Below are 11840 nucleotides of genomic sequence, written 5' to 3'. Positions count from 1 at the left end.
GGTATGTGAAACCCCTAATTACTTGACTAGAGAGTGGGGAACCTGTGGCCCTCTAGCAGTTGTTGGACTCCAGTTCCCACCAGCCCCTGCCAGCATGGCAATAGCTAAGCATGATGGGTGCTATAGTCTAGCAACCTTTGGAGGAGGGTACAGGTTACCATTCCCAGCTCCATCCCAGTGCTTACTCAAAAAGACAAGAAGTGGAACGCTGCTCAGCAGAAAGATGGAAGACAATCTTGCATGTTCTCTCTAATGATGGAGCTGTGTCAAAAGTTAATACAGTGGTAGCTCGCAAGACGAATGCCTCGCAAGACAGAAAACTCGCTAGACAAAAGGGTTTTTTGTTTTTTGAGCTGCTTTGCAAGACGATTTTCCCTATGGGCTTGCTTCGCAAGACGGAAACGTCTTGCAAGTTTGTTTCCTTTTTCTTAACACCGTTAATACAGTTGCGACTTGACTTCGAGGAGCAACTCATAGCACGCGGTGTGGTAGCCTTTTTTGAGGTTTTTGAAGACTTTGGTGATTTTGAAGCTTTTCCAAAACTTTCCCGACACCGTGCTTCGCAAGACGAAAAAAATCGCAAGACGACAAAACTCGCGGAACGAATTAATTTCGTCTTGCGAGGCACCACTGTATAAGAGCAGATGCAGAAGAAGGGTGCCAGGGTGTGTTTTTTTGGAGTGGGGGGACGGACAACGTCCATTATGCATATGGTCACCGGCCCCCAAGATTCTCTGTTCAGAGTCTCCAAGAAAACTGAGCATCTATATAAGCAAATAAGCAAAACTAAGTAAACTAAGCTTGGTGGCCTGAGTGTTGAACGTGGCTTGATTTAGAATTTCCCCTTCATTTCTTCTCCATGCTTTTATTATATTTATTTGATGCATTTATACCTCACCTATTTCCTGCAGCATCCAAACCAATCCCTTTCCAGTATCTTGATCACTCACCTTCTGTGGGGCTGCAATATTCCAGGGAACTCAGCATGCTCTCCAGGGTATCGCCCTGAAGGACAGGATAGAGAAGGTTCACAGACTGTTTATTCCTCTTTCCCTGTCCTCCTCCCACTGGCGTCTCCTCTACAGGCTGCTCTGCTTCTTCTTTCCACTTCCCCATCCCATGGCTGCAGGGACTGGGACAGGGAGGAAAGTAGAAGCACTGACCTGAGAAGGGGAAGAACTGTCTCCGCACAGTCCCGTGCTCCCAGACAGGGTAGGCGAAACATCACCGACTGCTGCCCCCTGGGCAGAGTCATTCAGATCTACAAGATTACAAACAGAGGAGATTCTCGGTCTGATCCTTGGCTCCTCCTCGCATCTTTTGCCTAGTGATCCCCATCGGAAGCCCTCTGCTCTGTCCGATCTACCTACTTGGGGCATGCAGGATTTCAAACACCTTGTGGGGGTCTTCGGAGTCTGTGCTGTTATCCTGAAACATGCGGATCCCCTCCTTCCGGTTCAGGGCTGAGCGGAAGTTCCTTTTCCACTCGGAGGGCGTCCGTTGGTCAATGCCTGGGCGATGGCGGCCTCTGGCAATGGCCCAGTCCTGGAAAGAAAGCAGTTAGGTAGGGAGATTTCATAGGGACGCGGGTGGCGCTGTGGGTTAAACCACAGAGCCTAGGACTTGCCGATCAGAAGATCGGCGGTTCGAATCCCTGCAACGGGTGAGCTCTCATTGCTCGGTCCCTGCTCCTGCCAACCTAGCAGTTCGAAAGCATGCCTGTGCAAGTAGATAAATAGGTACTGCTCCAGCAAGAAGATAAACAGCTTTTCCATGCGCTGCTCTGGTTTGCCAGAAGCGGCTTAGTCATGCTGGCCATGTGACTCGGAAGCTGTACGCCGGCTCCCTTGGCCAGTAAAGTGATATGAGCGCCGCAACCCCAGAGTGGGCCACGACTGGACCTAATGGTCAGGGGTCCAAGACAGTCTATCTGAAAGGCTCACGGTCAACTCTTTCCCTCCTTCAACCCTTGTATCATCTTGACAGATGGATTTAGGTCAGCTGCCCCCAGGACTCTCCGACCTGCCACAAAACTGGAGGTCCCTTCAGATTTTACTGCACATTCTGAGTGATTTGTGCTCACGATGTGGCCCAAGGAAGTCACACACTGCTTCGTTTCCAATCAGTGGTTATCCCGTAATTTCCTGCTGAAATCCCGTAACCTTTTACACCACAAATTATTATTATTATTCTTTATTGAATGTATATACCCGGGGGTATAAAGGCGCTTCATAGAATAAAATCAAGATATAAAACCACAAAATACCTAATAAAAATAAAAACAACAATAGCGCCCCCCCCCCAATTATTATTTTTTAAATCAGATCAACCAAAGGTCTGGTTAAAATGGAATGTTTTTGCTTGGTGCCTAAAGGTGTATAATGAAGGCGCTAGGCGAATTCCCTGGGGAGAGCATTCCACAGAGGGGGAGCCACTGCAGAGAAGGCCCCGTTCTCGTGTTGCCACCCTCCGGACCTTTCAGGGAGGGGGCACACGAAGGAGGGCCACAGAAGATGATCTCAGGGTCTGGGTAGGTTCATATGGAAAGAGGCGGTCCTTGAGGCATTGCAGTCCTGAGCCGTTTAAGGCTTTATAGGTCAAAAGCAGCACTTTGAATTGGGCCCAGAAACTTCCATATTTTTCGCTCCATAGGACGCACTTTTCCCCTCTTAAAAACTAAGGGGAGAAGTCTGTGTGTCCTATGGAGCAAATGCAGGGGGGAGGCAGGCAGGAAAAGCCCCCAAGAGCCGCACACAAGCTTCGCGCGGCTCTCGCAGGCTTTTCCCCAGGAGGGAGAAGGGACTGGCGCTGCCAGTGAGTCCCTTCTCCCTCGTAGAAAAGCCCGCAGGAGCCGTGCGCTCCTTAAAGGGTGTGCGGCTCCTGTGGGCTTTTGCGGGAGGTGGGGGAATTGCCATAGCCGCGCGCAGCCTCTCCAGCTGGGAGAGGTTGCACAAGGCTAAAGAGGAAGCCAAGGCAGCGAGTGGGATGGATCGCGCTCGCTGCCTTGGCTTCTCTAGCCACGCTTCTTTAGCTGCGCTGGAGAGGTTTAGCTCCCGGCTGGAGAGGTTGTGTGGCTATGGCAGAAGTCATCCCGCTCGCTGTCTTGGCTTCTTTGCTCTTTGGGGCTGGGGGGGGGGGAACCTGGGCTTCCCCCGCAGCCCCGAGAAGGGAAATAATATTTTTTCCCTTGATTTCCCCCTCTAAAAACTAAGTGCGTCTTGTGGTCCGGTGCGTCCTATAGAGCGAAAAATACGGCAATTGGTAGCCAGTGCAGTCAGACCAGGATCAGTGTAATATGCTCAAACCGTCTTGCTCCGGTGAGCAACCTGAATTCTGCACTAGCTGAAGTTTCTGAACCACCCTCAGAGGCGTCCTCACCAAATATTTTGAAAGTAAATCTTGGGAGGGAAGTGAATGCCCTGTGGGATCCATTATCCTATCTCTGTTTGTGGATGGTGCAAGGCAGAGGGGAAGCCTACGCAAGATCATTGGGGAAGGAAGGGCAGAGACCTTCTTGACACCAAGCTAGCGTCTGCTGCTTCGTTCAGTAAATAATAATACAGTGGTACCTCGGGTTAAGAACTTAATTCGTTCTGGAGATCCATTCTTAACCTGAAACTGTTCTAAACCTGAGGTACCACTTTAGCTAATGGGGCCTCCTGCTGCCGCCATGCGATTTCTGTTCTCATCCTGAGGTAAAGTTCTTAACCTGAGGTACTATTTCTGGGTTAGCAGAGTATGTAACCTGAAGCGTTTGTAACCCGAGGTACCACTGTAGTAATAATTTGTTTTGTTCTCCCTTGAACCCCATTCCTCCCGCCCACCAGAATGTTACAGTTAAAACACGAAGGAAACCTCTTCCCCAGCTTTCCCCAACTTGACGCCCTGAAGACATTTTGAACTACAACTCCCAGCAGCCCAACCAGCATGGCTTGAGACGATGGGAGTTGTAGTTCAAAACAGCTGAAGGGCATCAGGTTGAGGAAGGCTGCCTGCCAGGGCAGTGGGATGCGATGTGGGACACACACCAAAGGAAACACTCCAAGATTACCTCAAAGAGCTGGAAATCCTCGTCGCAAATATTCTGCCGTGAGCCGTGTTTCCACGGCACTCGGAACAGGGTCCGTTCTGGGTTCAGCCATGACAGCCCCGGGTACCGCCGGGCGTCCAACTGTTCCATTAGCCAGGGCACGATGAGAGGTCTTTGAGTACCCATGGAGGAACTGTGGGAGCAGGAGAGGGGAGGATGTCACAATGAAATCTGATGAGGGGAGAGAAGGGAGTGGCAGGATAATGAGTCACTGCAACACAGCTGCAAGGGCGTAGGGAGAGAAAAGCTGTGTGTGTGTGTGTGTGTGTGTGAGAGAGAGAGAGAGAGAGAGAGAGAGAGAGAGAGAGAGAGAGAGAGAGATTGTTTGTGTGCTTTAACACGGGACCCCAGACTCTAGTTTGCAGACAACCATGAGCTTCATTCAGGTGGTGGTGCCTGCAAAAACACAATTAAAAACCATACAGCCCCTAGGACTGCATACGACTTGCTACAACAGGCAGAAAAATCATTAAGTGGTCCGCCAAGTCCCTCAGCCATGTTCAAGCAGTCAGGTGGGGAGTTTGGGGACATGGGTGGTGCTGTGGGTTAAACCACAGAGCCTAGGGCTTGCTGATCAGAAGGTTGGCGGTTTGAATCCCTGCGACGGGCTGAGCTCTTGTTGCTCGGTCCCTGCTCCTGCGAACCTAGCAGTTCGAAAGCACGTCAAAGTGCAAGTAGATAAATAGGTTCAGCTCCCTTGGCCAGTAAAGCGAGATGAGCGCCGCAGCCCCAGAGTCGGCCATGACTGGACCTAACGGTCAGGGGTCCCATTACCTTTATCTTAGAGCTTGTCCTTGATGGAGAGCGTTACGTATGGCTGACAGCGATTGCATGTGTGTTTGAGAGAGACGGAGAAAGACAGCGCGTTACTCTGATCCTTGATCTTTTTAGAGGCCTTTTCAAAGTGCTTCCGATCTTCAGGAACACAAAGAGCCCCTTGCTGGATCAGGCCAGAAACAAACCCAGCAACGCCTCCTCCCAGGAGTCCGGGGCTGGATTAAGCGCAAAGATCCCTTCATTGCAGGGGTTGGACTAGAGGACCCTCGTGGTCCCAAGTCTACAAATTCCATGATTTTATAAGCAAGCAGAAAGGAAGACCGCAAAAGCCCCGCGCAACGGGCCTGTTTGCATGGTTTGGCTGTAACCCAATAATATAGCAACTAGAGGCCGGTCCCACCGAAACCGGCGTTGCTGAATTCCGTGCAGTCATGCATTTACTTCCAAGTAAACGCGCCTCAACGGGGCTTGAGCTGCCGTTGCGGGATCCCTGCGAAACGGGATTTGCGGCTTGGCCAGCTTGAAAAGTCTCCCGCTTGGGATCTGGAATGCGGAAGTCCAGGAAGGATCTCCTTTGGGAGTGCGGGGGAGGGAGCCCCTCGTTGCCCCCCGCAACCAAGCACCCACCTCTCAGGATCGCTTTTGTTCCGAGACCCCCGTCCAGACTAGTTCTTCCTCTCCGGCGAGCCGCAAAACGGAGCCTCTTCGCCCTTCTCCGCGGCGCCACGTGATTGCGAAAGTAGCTTTCGGTTTTCAGTCCCGAGAGCCATTTTCGCCTGATTCCCCGCCTCCCTCGGCGGCGCGCAGAAAAGAGGGGATTTTCTTGTGGGGTTCCTGCGTTTTCGATTCCTTCGTTTCAAAAGAGAGAAAACGCCTAAGGTGCAGGGTAGGTTTTAATAGGAGATGATATATTAATTGCAGTCTATCCCTCCAGGCTCACACGTGTGTGACAAGTCGTGCAGAGTTCCAAAGTCCTACCCCTGACAACAAAATTAAAAGCACAGGAATTAGGTTTTTGATCAAGTCCATAAGTAATCTGGCTTCCTCCTCCTCCTCACCCCACTTCAGAAAGACTCAGGCAACAACTTCAAAAAATCTCTGCAAAACACAAAATCTGTATTCCTACACAGTACTGAGCCCATAACCTTTGTGGGATGGGTTTTAATGGGCAGGAGAGGATATATTAATTGCAATATATCCTTCCAACCCATTAAAACCCATCCTGCTTCAGGAATTGAGATGGTTTTGGTTGTCAGTATGTTCTCCCCCCTTTTTTTTGTACATGGTGACAATTCCAAAGCTATGGATGCGTTCCTCTGCTGCATTGTGTGTGTGTGGGGGGGCATTATTTATCAGAAATAGAGCTCCCAGAGCAGCTTGCAAATATCTGTGATTTACCTCTCAACGTATGAGAATATTCCTGGTGTAAGAGTATCACTGGTTGGAGAACATCTGTATATACCAACCAGAGTGGCTGGGGAAACTCAGCCAGATGGGCGGGGTATAAATAATAAATTATTATTATTATTATTATTATTATTATTATTATTATTATTATTATTATTATTCTAAAAGGAAAGGTTTGAGACAGATAATACTTACAAGACTTCCTTCAAACCAGAAGGCAACTTATTTTGTTTATTTATTTAAATTATTTTTATTTCACCTTTCAGCCAGAAAAGGCTCCCAGTGACTAACCACTAAAAAAAGGACAGCCCCTGTCCTTGAGCTTATAATTTTTAAAAGTCTTGACACAAAAGGAAAATGGATTGGGAGAGAGGAGGAAATAAGCAAACTCGGGTTCATGTTCTTTCTGTTACAAGTGGTTTTAATGACCACCTTCTGGTTTGTATGTGTCTACATATGTGTCTATGTCTATGCATTTTGCATTAGGTGCTTGCTTTACTACAATTTGTGTGAATGACTAGAGTTTTTATTCTTCTGGTCTCTAACTATTTAGTCTGAGTAGGAGGACAGCTGCACAGGGGAACAATCACCTTGGACACCACTTGGTGGAAAGGTAAGATACATATCTCACAGAACAAATCCACCATATCTCTAGTTGACACATGGATAAATTACTATACATGGACAATACCTTGCCACGTAGTACATAGCTTGTCATATTCCATCCTGCAGCTGCTGAATACATTTCTGGAGGAACTTCAAATGGAAATTCCAGGATGAAACTGCAAAATTACAACTCCAGCTTCTCAATAAGTAGAATAATTTAGATCTGAATACAGACAACGGTTTCTTGTTCCACTGAATTTACTCAGCAGCGCTGATTGTTTTAACACCAATTCCTGTTTTGAAATGTCGTGTTCGTTTTGCATACATTTAAGCTCTGAATTGTCAATGGCAATACTCTTTATTGACATTTGTAAAGTAGTTTATGCCATAAGAGTTTTGTTGAGGCTTTAAGGATCTGCAAGACTCGGGTTGATTTTTGCAAGAATATATTTAACCTAAAGAGCAAACGCCGAGGTTTATTAAATCAACAGAGGACAGATTATTGAAGTGATCTCATCTGGAATACTGCCTTCAATTCTGAGTGCAACACTTTAAGGTTGTAGACAACTTAAGAGAATGTGGTCGGAAGCACACAACACACAGTTAGGAAAGGGTGAATAAAAACTGGGTACATTTGGTCTGGAGCAGAGAATGGCTGCCACATAGAATAAGTCAAACCTGTACTCTGCCGACCCAGAGTTGGGAGCACTTACTCTAATGGGCTTAAATTACAGGAGGGTAGATTTTGGCTGACCCTTTGGGAAAACTGATTGTGCACATCATAGGTCGAGTCTGCTATGTTCAGCAAGGTTCCTCTTTATAGACATTCCTCGCCCACACCCACAGGGCAGTGGGAGATGCAACAGCAGGGGTCAGGGGCAGGGATGCACCCCAAATCTCTCCCTCAATGTGATTGTGCGGAAGACACTAAGGGGGAAAGGTTTCAGACTCATAGGAAAGAACATGGGAAGCTGCCTTGTACCAAAGTCAGATCATCAGTCCATCTAGCTTAGTATGGTTGATACTAACAGGGAGTAGCTTCTCCGGGATTTAAGACAGGGCTCTCTCCCAACCTCACAGGGACCTCCTGCATGTATATCAAGCAGCTGCTCTACCACTGAGCCACAGCTCTCCTCAAACTTTTAAATGTTGGAGGGTATGTAGACACATTTGCACTCTGCACAAAGCAATAAGAGTGAGAACTGTTCAGTTTTCTGGGAACCTTCACTTCCATGAGATCTCTTTAATTCTGTGGATTCTTCTTCCCTGTTGTTTTGCCATGCCCTGTCATTCTAAAGAAATTAGAATTTCCTCCTTCAAGTCTGCTGACAATACACGAAAGTGCCCGGCTGGGTCACTGTGCTGACAGAGCAGGAAGCTGTTTGCCCTTGCTCCACTCTGTGCCTTGTTTTCAGAGAAAGGCAAAAATGTGTTCTTTTAAAATGGACGGTGGTGGGAGGGGACAGTTTGAATAGCCAGAAGAAGGGCCACAATTTGCTTTGTGAGATTTCACAGTAAAGCAGAAAGCTGGCACCAAAAACCAGAAGCAGTTTTGATCCAGTGACCTCTGGGTTGGGAGAATAACACAGTTGCACTGTCCCACTCTTGGCAGAGTAGTAGTTCAGCTTCTTTCTTGATGGAGCTGTTGCCCTGGGCACTCCCAGGGCACAAGCAATGACCCAGAGAAGCAGGCTGCTGTCAACAGCACAGTAGTTAGTATTATGGTATTTGTTTTCAGAGCCGAAAACCCTCTTGTTGTTTTTGTCCTGTTGTCAGGGGTAGGTGGGCTGAGCAGCCCTTGATTCTAAGAGGGCAGGAATCTCTTATGGGAAGCGGAATCCTTTACCCTTCCCCACCTTTTGCCTAAGAAACAAACAAAAACAAACAGAGCCAGTGTGGTGTAAAGTGTCAATCTAGGCCAGGGTTTGAGAGACTGGGGTTCAAATCCCTGCTCAGCCATGACCTTGGGCCAATCACAGAACTCAGCATAGCCAACTTTGCAGGGTTTTTGTGAGGATCAGATTGAGAAAGGGAGAAAACATGTGTGCTACTTTGAGCTCCTTAGAGGAAAGTTGGTATATAAATGTAAGAGAATAAATAAATTAAATTACAAAGAACACTAAGCTTGTATGAACAGAAGCAAAATACCCATCCTACTAATAAATAAGTTTTTGGCTGGATAGCAGATAAGCATTTTATGGAGATGTGTTTCAGAGGAAATATATTTTTATCCCACTAGAGCCAAAAGATTGTGGGTACGCCCACATTACACACACTGTGTGTGTGTGTGTGTGTGTGCGCGCGCGCATGTCTTGAAAACAGTTCAAAATTGGAACTGAGAACAGAGGGAACTGCTTCTGTAAAACACATAAAGGAGAGGAAGTAGTAGCCATAGGAGAAGACGTCCCCAAACACCCACCCTTGAAATTTCAGCAGCAGATACAACCTACGCATTTCCAAGCTTTTCTCTACTGTCATGAGGTCTAGAAACTTTGCCTTAAATGAAAAGTTACATTCTTTGTTTTCTGATACCTGTTGAAGGTGCAAAGACTAAACACAGTGCTGAGTGAATAGCCATTACGATGGGGAACACATGTAGGGATCTAAGCATATTACTTTTAGTGGCAGGTAAAACCACACAAGCCAAATCCCTTCCTGCCGTACAGCTGTTTAAAATCCAGAAACACACCTTAAGGCTACAGTGATATCATGCACACTTATTTGAGAGTAAACAACATTAAAGCCACTGAATCTAGTGCAGTAGATAGCATGTGAGACTAGAACTGGGAAGGCCCAGGTACAAATCCGTTTAGCAACGAAGCTCACTGAGTGATCCTGGGCCATGCACTGTATCCTGGCGTAACCTACACCATAGGTTTGTTTTGTGAGTATATGGTGGGAATAACCATGTGTATTGCCTTGAACTCCTTAAGAGGGGATGGAATACAGTGGTACCTCAGGTTAATAACTTAATTTGTTCCGGAGGTCCGTTCTTAACCTGAAACTGTTCTTAACCTGGGGCACACTTTCACTAATGGGGCCTCCTGCTGCTGCCACGCTGCCGGAGCACGATTTCTGTTCTCATCCTGAAGCAAAGTTCTTAACCCGAGGTACTCTTTCTGGGTTAGCAGAGTCTGTAACCTGAAGCGTATGTAACCCAAGGTGCCACTGTATAAATGTAAATGTAAGGAATAATAGTATAACACACACAGGACTGTATTGTACGACTGGGAAACCTAGGTCTGTTTGGAGACTGGGGATGGAAGAAGCACAAAATGATTTGACATAGCAGATGCCTTCCTTCTCCAGGAAATACTTCTATTATTTGTTTTTATGTATTTGTTTTTATGTGTAAAAACAGTATGTTGTTGCTAAAGATGTTTCACAACCACAAATATTTCTTTTGACGTTACCAAGATGTAACACCAGAGGGTGCTAATGTCCAACATTTGCTGATGGCATCATATGTTTTGTATTATTGATTGTAAATTGTTGGGTGGTTTAATTTCTTTAAGCAAAAAAACCCAAGATGGATCCAGTACACAACCAACTGGCTAGAGAATCTTCCTAACAGTCTTTTTCCATTTGTGATTCCAGGCGTCTATGCTTTCATGTCAAGAGGCACTGAAGTGGATTTGGAAACACTTGCACAGTAAAACTAAACTGGAACTCAGGGTCAACCTAGTTATAGCTTGGCTCCAAATCTGTGCTTCTAAGTGCAAGTTTTACTGAACACAAATTGTTACTGTAGGGTCCCAAATTCAGACCCTAATGAGGAAACCTAACATAGAAGGCTTGTTTCAAGCCTAATAATGGGTGTGTGATGTGGTCATTTACAGGGGAGGAGGCATAGATGGGAAGAGGTAAATAATCTCCATGTACTGAGATTCCTGGAATATGCCCCCTACTTACCATAATTAGAGAGGAGCCAACCTTCTACTGAAGTCTTGTTTTCTGCAGTAGGTGAAGACAGCCAGTTCAATTCACGGTTGCTCACATGAGTGTTTACAGCCCGAAATGACTTAGACCACATATATCTGGAAGACTGCTTCCCTAAAGAACCTCTTCAGTGCTAAGATTGGCAGATGGGGCCCTCTTGGTAGTTCCACTGCCCTAGGACTTTTGGGGAGTGGGGTGGGTAACCCAGAAGATGGTTCTGCTTCAGTTCCTAAGTTGTAAAATTCCTTCCCTACAGAGGTACATCTGGCACATTTATGAATAGCTTTCCTCATATGCTAAAGAACTGCCTCTTAACTCTGACCTCTGACAGCTGAGATATATTGATAGGACCCTCCTCTTATTTCTCTGCTGTGAACTGTTTTAACTAATTTTAATACGGTTTTATTATATTATTGTAAACCCACTCTGGAACACTTATGGTGAAGAATCCCCTATGAGGAAAGTTGGCAGCATTTGGGGCTTTATAGTTCATAGAAATTTATGAATTGATGCATGGCATGGAAAAAGCAGGTGGAGAAAAAACTTTTTCTTCCTCTCTCATAATACTAGAACTCACGGACATCCAAGGAGGCTGAACGTTGGAAGATTCATGACGGATAAAAGAAAGTACTTCTTCATGCAGCAAATACCGTATTTTTGGCTCTATAAGACTCACTTTTTCCCTTCTAAAAAGTAAGGGGAAATGTGTGTGCGTCTTACGGAGCGAATGCAGGCTGCGCAGCTATCTCAGAAGCCAGAACAGCAAGAGGGATTGCTGCTTTCACTGCGCAGCAATCCCTCTTGCTGTTCTGGCTTCTGAGATTCAAAATATTTTTTTTTCTTGTTTTCCTCCTCCAAAAACTAGGTGCGTCTTGTGGTCTGGTGCGTCTTATAGAGCAAAAAATACGGCAATTAAATGATGCAGCTTGCTCCCACAGCAGGCAGTGATGGCTACCAACTTGGATGGCTTTAAAAGAGGGCTAGACAAACTCATGGAGGAAAAGGCTCTCAAGAAATAGCT

General features: G+C 46.5%; 1 protein-coding gene across 1 annotated transcript in view; it reads right to left on the bottom strand.

The window, feature by feature from the left end:
* IRF3 (interferon regulatory factor 3) overlaps window positions 1-5785 on the bottom strand; it is a 14296-nt gene extending 8511 nt beyond the window's left edge. The window contains exons 1-5 of the mRNA XM_077917396.1: window positions 5495-5785; window positions 4052-4223; window positions 1371-1545; window positions 1164-1261; window positions 951-1005 (exon numbers count right to left, since the gene is read on the bottom strand). Of these exons, the coding sequence (XP_077773522.1) occupies window positions 951-1005; window positions 1164-1261; window positions 1371-1545; window positions 4052-4216 (493 nt within the window). The 5' untranslated portion in view covers window positions 4217-4223; window positions 5495-5785. The remainder of the gene's footprint in view (window positions 1-950; window positions 1006-1163; window positions 1262-1370; window positions 1546-4051; window positions 4224-5494) is intronic.
* Window positions 5786-11840: the final 6055 nt, after the last annotated feature.

This window comes from Podarcis muralis, chromosome 13, assembly GCF_964188315.1.
Source record: "Podarcis muralis chromosome 13, rPodMur119.hap1.1, whole genome shotgun sequence".
In the NCBI taxonomy this organism is placed as follows: Eukaryota; Metazoa; Chordata; class Lepidosauria; order Squamata; family Lacertidae; genus Podarcis; species Podarcis muralis.
This window is presented reverse-complemented; position numbering and strand designations above follow the sequence as displayed.